The sequence below is a fragment of the Nestor notabilis genome, unplaced genomic scaffold (assembly GCF_000696875.1).
Source record: "Nestor notabilis isolate BGI_N333 unplaced genomic scaffold, ASM69687v1 scaffold2641, whole genome shotgun sequence".
NCBI lineage: Eukaryota > Metazoa > Chordata > Aves > Psittaciformes > Psittacidae > Nestor > Nestor notabilis.
The window spans coordinates 75811-92904 of NW_009913274.1; the positions used below are offsets into that span (position 1 = coordinate 75811).

Genomic DNA, 17094 nt, shown 5'->3' on the forward strand with positions numbered 1-17094 from the left:
AAATACGTACAGCTTTGAAATATGTCAGTTAAGTCTGTCACTTCCTTTTAGAATGCATACACACACACACACACACACACATATATATATATTTTCTTCATCCTCCCCTCTATACCTCTCTCCAGCTATAGGGGTCAGGTTTTAAAACTGATGAGAATAAAAATATATGTATCAGATTTTGGATGATCTTGTAACCTGGACTGCTTGTGTTGCAGTGTATTGAAGTTGTATTTGCACGTAGCAAGACAGAGAAGTTACCATTGGTCAAGTGATCATGATGGTCTGGTGAATAATATTTAGATGCCGTGGTCAGTGCTTTTTATTTTGAGGTAGAACATTGTGCCTCTCATAGGCCTTCATCCATAAAACTTACCATTGTCAGCTCTCCCTTGCTTGACTTCAGGCTCTGAAAAAAAGAAATTGGAAACCAAATACTCTAAATGAATGTCAGCTGACTCAAAATCATCTGAAATAAACACTTTTGGAATATGCAAGCTCCTATTGCTGTAATTAAGACTATATATCTGTCTAGCTGTGATTTCTGTAACAGCAGCATGGTTCTGAAGTTTTTTTGTGTGCCCTTTGGCATCCTGGCCAAATCACTGCTCTGTGAACTGTACTAAACTTGACTTTTTAAATCCAGTGCAGCAGGAGTTTGAAGAAAAGGCAGTGCCTTCATGGCGCAGTTGGACTCCTTAGATACCACTAATGGAACAAGTGGAGTTTGCTACTTAGTTTTAGGGGTTATGGTTGCTTTTCAGGAACCCTTTTGCCATAGCTCTTTAGTGTGAAGAAAATATGGGATTTAAGGTTTAGACATTCTAAATGAAGACTAGATTAATCATGATTTACTTACGGCTCAGGGACCTCAGGGAGTGACATTCTGCACACAAGTGTTGTGTGCTTAGTTTGATTTTGGAAATCAAATCAAGCTTTGAGTAGGTTTTTCTCTACTCTTAAGCTGAAATTCCTCACAGGACATCCTTAAAACATCCTGCTGCTGGCATCAGAGGATCTCTTGCAAATTTCCAAAGGGTAACTTGGGTTTTGCTTGTTCACAGAGGTAGCACGTAATAGTGCTAACCTGAGAAGGAGACAAAGCTGGTGGCTGATAGCTGATAGCTCTTTTAATTATTATTCTCATCAGTTTAGAAACCTGGCCCCTATAGGTGTAGAGCACCATAGAGGGGAGGATGAAGAGCAAAGTATTGCTCAAGAAAAAGAAAAATTCACCTTTTCTGTCATCATTATTTTGCAAAGACATTCCCTTTCCACAGGCAGAGTGCCTGCATTTTGCTGTAAGAAACTGAAGCTCATAAACATGCAGTATCTGGTTGCTGGCTACTGCTACCCAAACCAAAGGAAAAGCATGCTCTTGCATAAGGCTTTTATAGGGCCTTACTGTGGACAACAGAACAGATTTTGCCTTTGGCCTAGTGAATGAGAAGGCATGGGTTTATGAGAAGCCCTTGGGCTGCTTTCTGGATCTGCTTCTGAAAACAATACATTACAAACTGTTTTCAGTTGTAGTACTGAGCATCATCTGGGCAATGCTGAGCAACTCCCACTGTCACTGACATTAAAGGGACTAAGGGGCCTTCACCATCTCCAAAGCATCAAGCTCTTTGAGTGTTTGGATCAACTTCAGCAAGCTCATAAAGGAGCACCATTATAATCAGTAGGACTCTGATATGAACTAGATAAGGAGGAATTAATCCTCTGTGGCTCACTTTCTTTATCTGCAACAATGGATAACGGCTATATCTCCTTGGTCCCAGATGCCTAAGAGTGCTTAGAGATCCTTATCCTAAATGTAAGAGTGCAACTCCAGGAGTTAACCATTAGATTATCTCCTATGACCTTTCTTGTATCACAGGCAATTACATTACTCGTGTAATGCAGCTCAATAGCTTGCACTGGGATAAAACATAATTCACATTGGCTAAAACTTATCATCCAGAAATGCATCAAATCTTGAAGATGTTAAGGAGTAGACAAACCATTATCTTCTCTGGTTGCTTGGCTCCAGCAGTTAACCACTGTCACTGCCAAATTTGTCTTCATCTTCCAACTGTTAGTTTTCTTTGTGCCTTTTTTCAATGGATTAAAGACCTCTTTGGCACCAAGCATTTTCTAAGGGTGAAGTACTTTCACACTGTGATCCAACCACTCTTCCACCATCTCCCATGAGACAAATCATGCTCCTTCACTGCATGGCTTCCTCTACCCCCTGCCCTTCTATTTCTCAAGCCACTCCACTCAAATTAAAACCCAAATGGTTGTGATGTTTTCTGCACCCTGTCCAGCTGTCCAACATTGTTTTTACACTATGGACAGCCAAAAGGCAGGTAGTGTTCCCATCTGCCTCACCAGTCTGTGTACAACAATAAGATAATCTCCCCATTTGATAGTTCTCTGTTTTTGCAGTCCAAGACTGCTGTTTGCATTGCCCTGGGACTTCATGCTGAATTACTTCTCTGCTTCTAGCTTTTTACTCCTCCTGGGTTACAACTTTGCAGGAAATGGAATGTCCCCATTGGGCTCTTGTTTAGCTTTTTGTTTGTTTAAAGTCTGAGCATATTCCCATTGGGATAATTGCACATGCAGTTGTGTTTTTTTCAAGATATAAAGTATCATAATATATTTTATATCACCATCATATATCACTGTGCAAACACTTCAGTTTGCATTTTTCACATACAGAAGATGTTTGTAGAAGGATAATGGAAAAAAAAAGTGCTACTATCTTTACTAGAACAAGGTATTTTCCATATCTGGGGCTAGAAAGTGCAGAGAAAGCTTAAATTTTTCCCTTTAGAAAAAGAAATAAGCTTAGCAAATATCAGTGTCTCTCAAGAATACAACTCAACTGTATATGTTAGAATACTGTCTGATAGCATATAGAATCAATATCAGCACACTGATAAATCGAATCAATATTTCTGACCTGAATAAATGATATGCAAGATTCTTTCCCCTGCAAATCTGGCTGTGCAATCCCTTTTTCATGCACTGCAAGTCTGAAGAGAGTAAGGGACAGGATTTCTCAGTGCCATAAATAAAATACGTGGTTGAAAACCAAAGTGAAGCTCTGTAAGACAGTAGGCTGGAAAATCAACAAGGACTAGAAATGGAAAGCAAGATTAAAGGTGACACTTAGCCACAAGACTATCCTTAGCAGCTTCAGAATAGTATGCAGTTAAATAAACACACACACACACAAGCAAAGCTTACTTTGTAAAGTGCCTTGCTCTCACTTTTAACAGCAGATGATTGCTATTTACTGTGAGGTAGTGAACCACAGGAAGCTGACCTTTTTTAGAGCTCTTGCCCTGGAAAAGTATTGTCTGAAGGCAACTCAATATAAACTTTCTAAACTCTCTTCCTTCCCTTCCCAACCCCAGCTCCCCACCCCCTTATCCCAACTGTGGCTTTTTTTCCTTGGCTGTCTATCTGAGTATCTACAATTCAGACAACTGAAGATCATTCCCAGCCATGGAGTGGGTTTTTGTTGGCGATGCTGAGTCTTTGTGTTTTGTATAAGAGCCAGGAAGAACAATAATGGAAAGCCAACCTGGGCTGCTGGAAGTACAAGAACTTTGATTTGTAATGGAAACCTCCCTGCCCTCAGCCCCTGGGCAGAAGAAAATGAATGATGAAGCAATACGCAACCTCAGAAATCTTAGGTTATCATGAACACCTTCAGCCGTTTTCTGACTGTGCAAGTGGTAGTTGCTTAAATAAGATGAGTTATGGTATTTCAGTGCTGTGGAGCAGAATTGCCAATAGGTTTTGACACTTGAAATAACTAAGTTTTATGTGAAGGGAAGCATAAATCTTGCATCTAGACATCCTGTGCATATGGAAACATGGACAATGAGGCACTGAGATCAGTAGCACAGGCCAAGATACCCTTTATCTCAGAGAATGACTTCGGAATTAGTTTGAAAGTGAAGGAAGTAAAAGATGTTACTAAAAAAGAGCTGCTTTGCTAGAACAGTCATTCAAAAATGTACTTCATGTTTGGCTAGGGAAACATGATCACAGACTTTATATTCCAGGTGCTTTAAGTTATGCTGGTTGTCTTTGCTTGTCCTGGTGACTTTTTGCTGTGATTTTCTGCTTTGTCTTTGTGGCAGGCTGGTGGTGTAAGTCAGTAGCTGTGATAAGTTGTTAAATTGTGGTTCATGTTAATAATGATTCTGTTCTTTTTCAGAGGGCTGTAAATCAGTTTAGATTGTGGGATTTCTTAAATCTCTGCAGTTAGATTGCTATTCCAACTCTAGCACTGTAACATTTAATTGAGAGCTAACAAATGAACTATTATCTCAAGGGTTATTTTTTAATATCATTGGAGTGCTGTGTGTTTCCTTTCTAGTAAAAGCCATTTGTTCCTAAAAAATCTTATTTAAAGATAAATGTTTGGAGTCCTAAACTGGAAGATTGCTTTAGGGAATTGGAGCTTTTAATTTGAAAGAAGACGACTAAGTTGAAGAAAGTAAGTAAGAATGAAGAATAAAGAAGTAAGTTGCAATAGGAACAAACTCAATGTCCTTCTCAGCGCTGAGCAAACTGCTTTAGTCAAAATGCTGGTAACCCTGATCTCCCTAACTTGGCCACAGTTTTTAACTCCAGCTCCTGGACTTGAGAAAAGCCTACTAGACTGAACTTCTTTGTTTGTACAAATACAGAATCCCCTAGTGAGGGGTGAGAGCGGGTGCTTGGAAAGACAGAGTAGGGAACTAAACAGCAGGTCTGTATATCATGAGGCTGAACATTAACTGATCTGTGGTGGTCTTTCTCTTCCTATCCCTTAAAAGACCTTATGGGTTTTGCTTTCATTCTGGTGTCCAAAGAGAAAGTATCTGAAGCCATTAGTTTTTTTCAAGGTGGGAAGACAGTCATTCCAGCTGGCTATAGTTAAGAGCTGAATTTTTTTCAGAGGGGCTGCAGCTCTTCAGAGTGCTGTGCTGCAGAACTGAGAGTGCACTGACCCACATGATTAGACGTGCTCAGTGCAGGAGGGGGCTGTTGCAGCCTACTGCTATGGCGAAACTACTCACAGGACCTGACATTGCTAATTTAAAGATACCTTGATGTGTCTACATTGATTTCAGTCACAGTAGTGACTTTCTTTCCATGGATACAGCAAACAGTAGGCAGCCTAACTGATTACCTGTATTTTTGATTAGCATGCATCGCTTCTTGTCTTTTCTTGCTTTTCTTCTTTAAGAAGAATTTAAATATTAAAAGACATATAAAATCCATATGTATTTGTGAGTTAAATAAGAAGTGAATTTCTAAACCTTGTATTGGATTTTATACTAGCTACTGCAGAAATCAAGTGGAAGTAACCACTGCTCCAGGTTTGAGCTTCTAAATATTTCTGAAAATTTAATGTTAAGGCTGTGGAAACTCCGTAGCCTGAAGAGCACTCCTGGATCACATCCCCTTTTTCAGTGTCCACTGAATTCAACCATCTTATCAAGGCTTTCATGTTTGGTTACTGATTGTACATCATCAGAACCAAGAATTTTCTTCATAATTGAATTCTTAGCAAATTGACAACATCTACCCTAGCTCATTCTTTGAAATAGTTCAAGGAGTGTTACAGCTTCATTTTGTTGCATAATGAGATGGTTTGATGGGAAAACACCAGGTCTGATTTTAACAGGATTTGATGCAAGTGTATTCCTAGAGTTAATTTTATTTTATTGAATCTCATCCTCTGCATCTCTCCTGAGCTTTAGCTGGGCTTTAGCCACTGAATTTTATTAGCTTCAAAATTTCATGGCTGTGCAACTCACTGGCAAGGAACAGAAGTTATTGCAGTGGCTTTAATAGGAGTGTATTTTTTTGATCCTTAGTTTTATGGAGGTTTCAGTTATAGTTTCTTTTAAAATGCCATTCTTAAAACATGAACAGGTCCAATTATTCTACTAAGAATTGTGGACACTGAAGATATGTGTCAATGATTTGCATTATATTTAACAAGCTGAGGATTTGAAACCAAAGCTATTGGGAATTATGTCCGGCGGTATTTTTAGGGAAAATCTTATCCATAACTAAAAGAGAAGGATCTCATTACATCTCTCAAGGATCCAAGCAAATGAGTGTGGTTTGGTTTTGGTTGCTTTTTGGGTTTTTTTGTGCGTTATTTTGTTGTTGGTTGTTTTGTTTAGTTTTTTAAGGAGAAAAAGGATTGAAGGGAGAGGATAAATGGCATTTTCTCATCACTGGGATTTTCTTTGACTACTAAACAGTTGAGGTCAGCAGTATGGATCTGGGAACCTTGTGTTGCACTTCATTCCCCCTTTTGTGTATGGCATGCTGCTTAGCTCACTACACAGGGCCAATCTGCTCATTTGAAAGTAAGAGCACCGAGGAGTATAGTATAGAGAGGGCACGCTTGAATTTTTTAAGACATTTTAGCTATGGCTGAGCATACAACAGGAGGGACTTGGGATGGTTCCAGCAAAACCACTCTCTCCAGTAGTCCCAGTAACGATAAGGTAATGCTGTGCAGGACCTGTTTGGGTCTTACAAAAGCAGGTGAGGTCCAACAGGGTTTACTAGCTCTGTTTCTGTGCTGTGCTAAAGTACTACCCTGCTTCTCTTGGCCATGGAAGTGATCATGCTGTGCTGCACTTAAGCTGATAGATCTTGTTGAAGCTAAGCTGCCTCTGTATTTAGCTGTAGTATGGGTATCTGCAGCTGCAACATGGCTGATTTACAACTTTGATAAAATGGCTTGAGGCAGCTGAAAGTAGACTGCTGAGATTCAGATGCACACTTTTCACGCTATTTCACTTCCATAACAAAATTGAGGAATGCAAGCAATGTAGAGAGATGATGGCTTAGAAAAGCTAGTTTGGCTTTCAGGCACCAAGGAGTCTGACACCTACAGTGTAAGGGAGCTATGTAGTGTAGCTTTTCAAATAATAGTTGGACACTTGGCCATCTGTGTCATTTACAAGACTGAGGTTGTGTGTGTTTGACAGTCACAGGGTAGTTCTCAGCTGCTTTCTTTCAACATCAGCAGAGCTGGCAAAAGTGAATGCCATTGGTCTTGTTCCTGGGATTCTGTCATCTCTGTTAGACCCCAATTTCATAACATACCAGCACCAGAGGCTGAGCCACTTGAAAGAATTCCTGACTCCCTCCCTATTCACTGGTTCCCTCCCACCCTCACCCCGTGATTCCTTATCTGCTCAGTTTGCTGAGGGTTGCTGTTTGCAAGGATGAGAAATAAGCAGTATCTGTTACCTGGCTTTAAATCTGTCCTCTTAGAAATAAATAAATAGTAGTCCTTCTCTGTTGGGGATCAAAAAAAGTGCAACTATGTCTGTGTTACTACTTAAGAAAATACATGTGGAACGTCACCCTTAATTAAACAAATGCTTATGATTAAAGCAAATGCTGAGACAAGCAAACAGACAGTTTCTACATTTTCTGTTGTATTGAAAATAATTTCATTCTTTTTTCAGCATTGCTTGAGAAACCCATCAGCAAAAGGCGAGACAGTGAAGCTGTACAGAAAGCCAAGATCCTTTATGCATCCTGCATGAATGAGAGTAAGTGGCCTGATCTGAGAGGGACACATATACATTACCTGTGTTTATAAAGCAGGCTTACAGTGCTGAGCACTGTAAAGCTTTGTGCAGAGGCACAGATTTCACCAGTTCAACTGAATGCAGAGGGTTTTCTACACATTTTTGGAGCTGCCTATCAAGACTGAGGTACACCGAGGCACAAGAAGTCCATTTTATAGAAACGTCTGCTTGTCAGAGAACTGTGAAGGAATGTTTATATCTGCAGAGGATGCCAAACCATGCCCTGGAGGTGTGGGTGTAGTGCCTAGTAAATCAGAGGAATCCTCAGATGAAATCTCATACTGACACTTTGAAAAGCCTGTTACTCAGGATCTTCTACCTTTCTCTAAATCCATTTAATCAGAACACTTCCACACTGCTGGGTACAGACAGCCCTGGACTCTTCAGTTTAGGCTATCTGCATATCAAGCAAGTTTGGAGGAGGGCCCCTATAGCCACATACGTGGAATGATTTTCCTGACCTTGAAATGCCACTGAACACCAGGTTGCGACACATCACTACCTTTATGTAGCTGCATGGGTGAAAGATGTGTTGAGAGTGCCCTTTGTCCTTCTGCCTCTTTTGGACTTTATTTCCTGTGCAGTTTTCCTCCTGATAGTCAGCAATTGAGACCTGCCCTGCAGCCTCAGTGCCGAGATGCTGACGCCTCTAGCTTTGATTATGTACAAAAGCCCCCTCTCAGAAACAGCAAAGTTTCTATGTTAGTTCTTAAATGAGGAATGTTTTTTTTAATTGACTTAATTCTAGCCCTTGCCCTTTTTGAAAGGCACTGATCTGTGTCTCTTTTTCTTGATGCACATAAACAGGGTTGGACTCCCACGCTTCTGTGCTTACAGGCAAAGCAGAGCCTTTGGTATTCAGCTTTTGTGCTTTGTCTTGCCTAGAAGTCAATCAACACCAATAAATCTTTGTGCTTGTGTGGCTGCTACTGGATTTGAATTGTCTGGAGTGTAATTGTTGTCACACTTTGACATTTCAGATAAAATTGAAAAAGCTGACGTGAAACCTCTGTTAAGTATACTGAGACATTCACCTTTCCACTGGCCTGTGCTGGAATCCAACATTGGACCTGAAGGGCTGTGGTCAGAAAGGAGGTTTAGCTTAGTCCAAGCCTTGGCAACTCTTCGTGGTCAATACAGTAACTCTGTCTTCATCCGCCTATATGTGGCTGCTGATGACAAAATCTCCAATCGGTATATCCTGAAGGTACAATATAGCATATCTAACAGGTTACTTTGCATGTTATCTTGTGGTCTTATTTTTTAAAAAACATGTTTATGTACCAAATTTTTACACTTGATTATTGTGGTATTATCTACTGACTTACAGATGTACATAGGAGCTGATTTGTGTGAATGTAGCAACCACTAGGAACCACATGCTGTTGAAAAATATTTCTGTAAAGGATATTTTCTCCTTTCCAATGGCAAACAAGGTAAAACATGTTCTCATTGGACCAATGTCCAGGATCTAGATGCATGAAAATGAAAAAGGTGCATATCTAGTCCTCGTGGTGTTCTTGGGTGCTACTTTTGACTGCTGTTTATGACTCATCAGTTGCATGAAGAATGCGTTTTGTCTGTGAAGATGAAGAATGGTGCATCAGTAGCATATAGTTTGAACTTGAACTATTTTTCTTGAGATGTAAACACATTATCTTGTGCTTATGCTGCACCTTACAACACAGACGTATCCCAAACACTTCTAAACCTGAAATACAGATTTGACCCTTTTACTGAAATCTTACTGCTTTTGGACCAAAGGGTTATCAGTTTGTTAACAGTGCATGGCATTACACAACAGTTTAGATTAGTGAGAAAAAGACCCGAGAAATGTTGCCTCACTGTAGTCTGACAAAACTCCAGGGAGAGTTTTATTACTGTGAGATGTCAGCATGGTAAGAGTGATTGCCTAGGCCGGATGCACTGCTGTTTAAGAAATAGAGATGAGTAGCCAGAGTAGACCAGCCTTCCACTGCTATAAGAAAATAGTTTATGAAAGCAAGAGAGAATGGAAAAGAAGAAAGTTATGGTGCCATTCATCACAGCAAAATAGGATCTATGATTGCTGGCATCTTGGCTAGTTGTAGGAACCTAGTCAGGAATACATTGTATTTGAGGATCAAACAACAGTTAACTGTGGTGGTACTAGAGTGGATGTCGATTCTGAGACAGTTTTTGATATGTCTTTTAGACTGAGGCATTAAGCTGGTATAAATTTGAAGGGTAACTTTCCTCACCTCTAGGACATTTTCCTGAATAGCCAGGTCAACAGCAGATCAACAGTTCTCTATTAAGGATGTCACACTGCTAAGATGCTGTTCAGATCCTGTCAGGACCACTTTGGCTGGAGATTTCTTTGAAAGAACTAAAAGAGTAGAATCAGGAGAGCTATTTAGGTATCTCCTGTCATAATATTTCAGGCCAAGTCACCTGTCAGCAAAAGGCTGGGCAGTTATATCCTTCTTGCTAGTCTCTTGGAAATGAATGATACCTAGCAGTATCTTCACTAAGTATGCTTAGTGGCACCTAAAAATTAGGCATCTAAATAACTGAAGCACTACATGCTATAAATGATCTATTATTCCATAGGGCATTCTGTTGTTGTAAATTTTATTAACTTTTGATCTGCAGAATTCATCAGCCAGTATTCTACTTTGTCCATGTTTTAACAAACTCCCAGGGGAGCAGAGTAATACCACAGAGTATTTCAATCTGCCTGTGAAAATGGCTCTGTTGCAAAATTATTTCTGTTCAGCATTGCAAAATCGTGAATGGATCAGAAATTCCAAGTAAAACTTTGTTCAGGTTTCAACATGTCCTTTTTTTTTTTTTTCTTGAGGGCTGAAGAAGTTGGTTAACATTTTTGTTTATATCTCATATTTGTGCTTTCTTGGTTTCAATGTGTTGTCAAATGTAACTCTTAAGCCAGGAAAATTTGGATAAGCATTTCATGCAGCAATCACATAATTGAAATAAACCAAATCATCTGAAGTTAACTATTACCAGGACACACACATGCAAAGCATAAGAGTATGTTATTTTTGCTTCAATATGAGAAAAGGTGATACTATTTTTCAAAGAATCAGAGTTGCACTGAGCATCACAGTTACTCTCCTTTTAGTAGGTGGTTTATTTAATTATTTCGGGTATGCTTTAAAGGTTGAGAACATCAGCCAGTAGAGGAAAAAATTACATTTATTATTTCATTTTAGATTAAGACTTATCTTGTAAAAGCAAATACAGCATCAAAATAACAATTTTAGAACATCAAAACTGTTCTTTCTGTTCCAGTTAGTATCTTATTCAGAGTTTGGAAGTTGGCTAAATTGTTTTCAGCTTCAGCTTCCATACCCCAACCTGACCTCATTGCATTGAAGTATTCTGGGAAATCTCAGTTTCCAGTAGTGATTTTAAGATATATGCTGTGCTGTGAGTTTTACCTGGTTAGGAATTTGAAATAGTAAGCAAATTCTCCCATGTAGTTATTTCACTCAAAAGGCTGAGTGCAAATCTCAACGAACTTTCAGGTTTGGTTTAAAAATTACCTTGAGAACCTTATTCCAATCTATGGGTGACTGTAGAGCAACAAGTTTGATCCATGTTTAGGTCAAAAATATAAGTGAAAGTCAAAGATCCACCTGGAATTACCAGACATTTTTAGCTAACGTAGTGGAGGCATAACAATTTCCTGTGCATGCATGCAATCGTTTCTGTGGCTAATACCCAGCTGCTTCAGTACATCTATTCAATAAACCCAAATACAGCACCTAGTGCTGGTCTAGGGTGAAGATCGAAAGTGTAACCTAATTTCAGTCAAAAAGGCTAGAGATGCCTTCCAGATACACAGCAGCAAATATGCTCCAGTACCTAATGAGCATTTGGTCTGTATACTAGACTAGTGTTTGTCTCAAGCTGACTGTTGTACCCCTGAAATATATATATGATGAATGGTCATCACCACTAACTGATCCTGTAGACCCACTCCTAGTGCATTACCTACTTGTGAACAGAGTCATAAACACATACATTGTGCAGGTGATTCTTTGCTGTAGTAGGTGGCTCAGATATTGCGGGGGGCATCTGAGGCTCCCCAGATCACAGTGATGTGATTTAGGTATTGCCTGTCAGCACAGTTTTTCTGTTGTTTTGAAATCCTGTGGAACTTAGGCTGGTGAAACGTATTAAGTATTAGATATTTGCACACATCTACCATAGTCACCAGAAAAACAAACCTTGCAAGGTTTCTTACTGGGCTACCTTTGAATTCTGATGAATTTACATACTAAATGCTGCTTCCTGTTATTTTTAACAGCTCGACCAAGCAAGTCTCTCTCTTGCATCTCGAGAGGATTACCTAGAAAACACCACAGAAGCCAAATCTGTAAGTATTATTAACTGGAACCGAGAATGACCATTTCCCTCCTCCGTTTTTACCATTGTTGCTTTGTTTTCTTGAACTCCAAACTCAGGAAGGGTTGCAGCTTGTTTGGATTTAAGTATTTCAGGATATCTTCTGTCAGAAAATACCACCACCACAAACACTCTTGCAAAATTTCTCAAATGGAGATTTTTGTGAGACTTGGGTTCCCCCCTGTTTTTGTTCTCCCTTGGAAGGGGCCTCTGGAGTTCATCTTGTCCAACCCCTCTGCTCAAGCAGGGTTGACGTCTGGAGTATACTACTAGTGACTGGCCTGCAGTGGGCTTTGTGCTGCTGATCACAATCCTCTGGAACTGATCACTCGGCTCATTTTCAATCCACCTCACTGTGCACTTCTCTAACCTGTACTTTTTCAACTTGGTAAGCAACCAAAACTGCTCTCCTCTCTTTCACCAAGAAATTAATGTAATTGTAGAAGGTAATCAGGCAGGTTAAGTCTGATTTTCATACACATTGTCTAATCCCACTGTAAGAGCTTTAAATGTTGTCAGTCTAATCCAGAAGTGTCATTTGCATTCCCTGAGATTTATACTCCATGACCCACAGGGGGTGTCTGTCTGTTATGCATAGTATGCTTACAGTGTTATTTCTCCTTTTTTCCTTGGTGACAGCAGGCATTCAAGGTAAGGAAAGCACAGTTTTGGTTGCTAGGTCATGAAAGTTCAAAGTATTATACTCTTTGCAATCGCTGGGCATTTCTGATCTACTGCTGCAGCTGTGCTCAAAATAAATCCAGTGGTAATTTTACTCTTTTTGTTTCTTGACAGTACCGAGATGCCTTTTTGCAGTTCATGGTTGATACAGCAGTGCTTCTGGGAGCAAATGCTTCACGAGCTGAATCTGATATGAAGTCAGTTCTAAGACTGGAAGTTAAAATAGCTGAGGTTGGTAATCTAATGGAGGATTGAAGCTAGCTTTTACCAAAAAAAAAGTGCAATACTTCTTCAAAATATAAAGCCATTATATCAACAACCGTAGCAATAGTTTTTCAACCTGGCCTTGAAGACTGACAGGGATGGAGCATTTACCACTTCCTTGGGCAACCTGTTCCAGTGCCACCATACGTCAACCAGACTCACTAGAGATAAGCCTAGGGTTGGCATGCCAATGTTTGAGGGGCTGTGCTAACAAGGTCCTTTGGTCTGCCATCTCAGTGGAGGTAGAGCATGGAGATCCAATCCATGTGGCAGCAAAGACACAACGGTTATTAATGTGTTAGAAACCACAGAAGCACCTGAGAATGGTCATGTAGGTATTTGGGCTTCTTCCTCCAAAAATGTGGTGGCATCAATAGCTTAACCGAAATGCATCTACACCAATGTACTGGAAGCAATTGTGCAGCTGGAAACCTATGATCACAGAATTATAGAATGGTTTGGGTTGGAAAGGACCTTAAGATCATCTAGTTCCAACCCCCCCGCCACGGGCAGAGACCCCTCGCACTAAACCATGTCACCCAAGGCTCTATCCAACCTGCCCTTGATCACCCCCAGAGATGGAGCATTCACAACTTCCTTGGGCAACCCATTCCAGTGCCTCACCACCCTCACTGTGAAGAACTTCTTCCTTACACCTAATCTAAACTTCCCCTGTTTAAGTTTAAACCCATTGCCCCTTGTCCTAGATTTCAAAGGAGATAGTTCTGTGTGTTACTTAGGCTTCTGCTGTATTCTGTGTTCCTCTGCATTCATTTTAAGTGAATGTATGTATGTATTTCAATCGGATGTATGTAATGGAGAACTTGTGTGCTAGAGAAGAGACAGGAAGGATAAAGGAAGGATACTTTGGGTATAGGAAAAAGTGGCATGCTTCAAGAGAGCTTATTATGTACAAGGAAGATTTCAATTAGGTTTGAATTTCTGGAGGAAGAGGGAAAGATTTGAGAGGAAGGGAAGAAACAGATTCAAGAAGAGTTTAAAGATTTGTCAGATAAATAAAATTAGCAGAAAGGGAGAAGAAAATAGGGGTTTTTTTCTGAGTGGCTTAAGCAATAGTAAAACCGCAGACACTTACTGGAGAATTTTGGTTGGAGAGCTGCCATCTGTCTGGTTAGTCTGGTGTCAACCTCTGTCCTCTTTAAACTGCTAGCATACAGCCTGTCGTATAGGATTTACCTTAGAGCAGGGCTGGAATTGCCATCAGGAACTCTTGTTTCTCTTGAACACTGAGAAAATTTTGAGCTATATCTTGTGCTTGGTTTGTTTTTCTGTTATGAACCATACTGCCATCTTGGAATCTGAATGTCCCTTGTCAATTATAAAAGGACTTGCTTTGTGTTTAGAGTATCTTTTGCTATGTCCTTGGGCTTTGACACTACAGAGGATCGTGAGGTCTGGCTCTTCTGGTGGCCCAGATGAGAGGCCTAGTTGGAGAATGCTTTAGTTCATGTGTGGCCTATATACCGAGGTTTCCTGTAATGAGGATGGTGGAGCAAAATGAGGGAAAACTTGTGTGTATCTGGCTCTTCCCTCAGACGGAGCCAGGCCATAACAAGAACATGTTCAAATCCAAGAGACAAGATGCAATTCCAGCATACCTATCTGAGATTTAACCTTTTAAACCATATAGTTTGGAGCTGGCTTCTACCTGACATGACGGGGTGAATAAATATCAATGGTCTAGATATGCTTTTATATCTTACGAATCAACATGCATTTCCTTAGTATCATCAGAGCTAAAATTGGTCTAATATGTTCAAAGAAGACATGCAGCTCATTAAACTCCCCAGTAATGAGTTAAACTGACAATGAACTGTGTTCCATTTCTCCTAGTTAAATGTCATCCTCAGAAAGGGAAGTTAATGCCATGAATGCTTTGCTTGGAAAGCAGGTGGTGAGATATTTCTGCACTAGGATTTATGATGGACAGTAATAATGTAAGAGCAGGTACCTGCAAGATAATCCTTATTTTGATGGGTTTGTTTTGTTTTTGATTCCCCCCTCCCCAGATCATGATTCCATATGAAAATCGAACAAGTGAGGTGATGTACAACAAAATGAACATATCGGAGCTTAGTGCCATGATTCCACAGGTTTGTTGGGAATAATTGCAAAATATTCTTTTAATGTCTAACCTACATAATTAGGATTGGCTTTAGTGGTCAGAGCATCTTGTTAAATGAATATTATCAGGAATGTGTGTACTCAATTATGATAGATGTTATTTTAAATACAGTTACAAGTTTACTAAGGCTTGAAAACATGTAAAGACAAAATGCAATTGTTTTTAGATTCTTAATAAGATTTGAGACCATTACTCTGAATGGTGCACCTTAGTTAATAAATCATCTTTCTTCGTAATCTGCTTTAACCAGCCTCTCTTTGTCATTGCAGTTTGACTGGCTGGGATACATCAAGAAGGTGATTGACACCAAACTCTATCCTGAGCTCAAAGATATCGGTCCTTCAGAAAATGTGATTGTCCGTGTTCCCCAGTACTTCAAAGATTTATTCAGGATACTAGAAAATGAAAGGAAAAAGTAAGGATCCTGTGATGGTTTCACCCACATTTATGAGGGGACATCAAAAGCTGTTTTTTTTTTCTTTTAAGTGTTTCAGATATTCTTGGAATTAAGTCTCTAGGCAAAAGGTCTGTTTGGTTTTGTCTTTTTGAGGATATAGATATTAGCTTGTGTGTAGCAGAAGAATATGCACTTTCAAAACTTTCAAAACCTTCATTTACGGAAAACGTGTTGCATTAAAGCTACTCTTTGCAGGTGCATCCAGCATCTCTTACTTGTATGGGGTCTTGCATCTTGCGAAATTGTTTACACCCATAGAACATAGTTGCAACATGCAGGTAGCTCAGATTAAACATAGTAGATGTGCTTTGCACAGGGAAGCAACACACCTTTGGGCAGTGTGGTGAAAAAAGTGTATGTGAACATAACATCCCATTTCAAAACATCATTATTGATGATTTCCTTCAGTGATTAGAATGTCAATTAACTTCTCATCATTTCAGGAGATGCAGTGTCACTAGAAGAAGCAGGTACTTTCATTGTGTTAATATAATTTTCCATTACAAACCTTCTATCCCTAAATTATACTTTTATTCCAATGCCTTTTGTGTCCCCCTCCCACATGAGCACCCTGCTGTCATGGTACTATCCAAAATGGCACAAAAAGGTGGTTCATGCCCTAGTGATCTAGCAAAGTACTCTGCGAAGTTTGTTTCAGGTGGAGGGAAGAACGGAGGGAAGATTAAGTCTGGCTACAGAAGCAGTTCTTTGTGATGGAGATGACAAGTTGTATGGACTCACAATCATCGTATTAAAAATTGCTTTCTTGGAGATCCTGCTTAACAATCTTGAACTGTGAAATCATTCACATGGCAATGTTATTAGAAAATAGCACATTGGCAGGCTGTAGAGTGAACTTTGTAGAATAAGGCTGTTATTTACTTGACAACCCTGCTGCATATACTCACGTTACTGTGTGGAGCTTGGAATATGTGCAGTGATGTAGTTTGGAGGTCTGTCTTAAATTCCCAAGCCAGGGCACTGCTGTGAATGCAGCCCAGGAGCATGGCTCTCTGTAGAAACCTGCCCAAGAAGCTAGGTATCTAGCCTGGCAGGAGTTTCCATTAGCCCCAAGCTAGCTAGTCTAAGTCATGTCAGGTGTTCAGTGCTGAAATCAAACTTTTTAAGAAGTCTTCAGGGGTTTCTTCAGTTTTTTAGTGTACTAACTAATTTTAATCCGTTAGTACTGTCAGGTGTCCTGGGAATTTTAAACAAGTTCTTCCAGGATCTCTCAGCCTCAGTTTTCATGAGATTCTTGTTACTGAGACCTCTTGGGTTTTGGTATTTCAATTATCCATCTGACAAAGTAAGAGGGGTAATACTTTAATAACTCTGTGGGTAGTGAGAACTTTTAAAAGCATATTGATAACTTGAAATGAAAGATACAAATATGAGATATTGGTAGTATATTCATGATGAACTGTCATCTACTCTGTTTCGTAGTTATGATTTAGGTGGCCTACCAATGAGGAGAGATAATATTCACTTTGATTTACAAAAGAAAAAACAGTTATTTTCTT

The 17094-nt window shown here is 39.7% G+C and overlaps 1 protein-coding gene across 1 annotated transcript in view; it reads left to right on the top strand.

The window, feature by feature from the left end:
* Window positions 1-17094, top strand: part of PHEX (phosphate regulating endopeptidase homolog, X-linked) — a gene marked incomplete at its 3' end in the record, with an annotated part of 40116 nt that overhangs the window by 15216 nt on the left and 7806 nt on the right. Inside the window, exons 4-9 of the mRNA XM_010023127.1 lie at window positions 7488-7574; window positions 8594-8820; window positions 11929-11997; window positions 12822-12938; window positions 15002-15085; window positions 15387-15532. Coding sequence (XP_010021429.1) covers window positions 7488-7574; window positions 8594-8820; window positions 11929-11997; window positions 12822-12938; window positions 15002-15085; window positions 15387-15532 — 730 coding nt within the window. The remainder of the gene's footprint in view (window positions 1-7487; window positions 7575-8593; window positions 8821-11928; window positions 11998-12821; window positions 12939-15001; window positions 15086-15386; window positions 15533-17094) is intronic.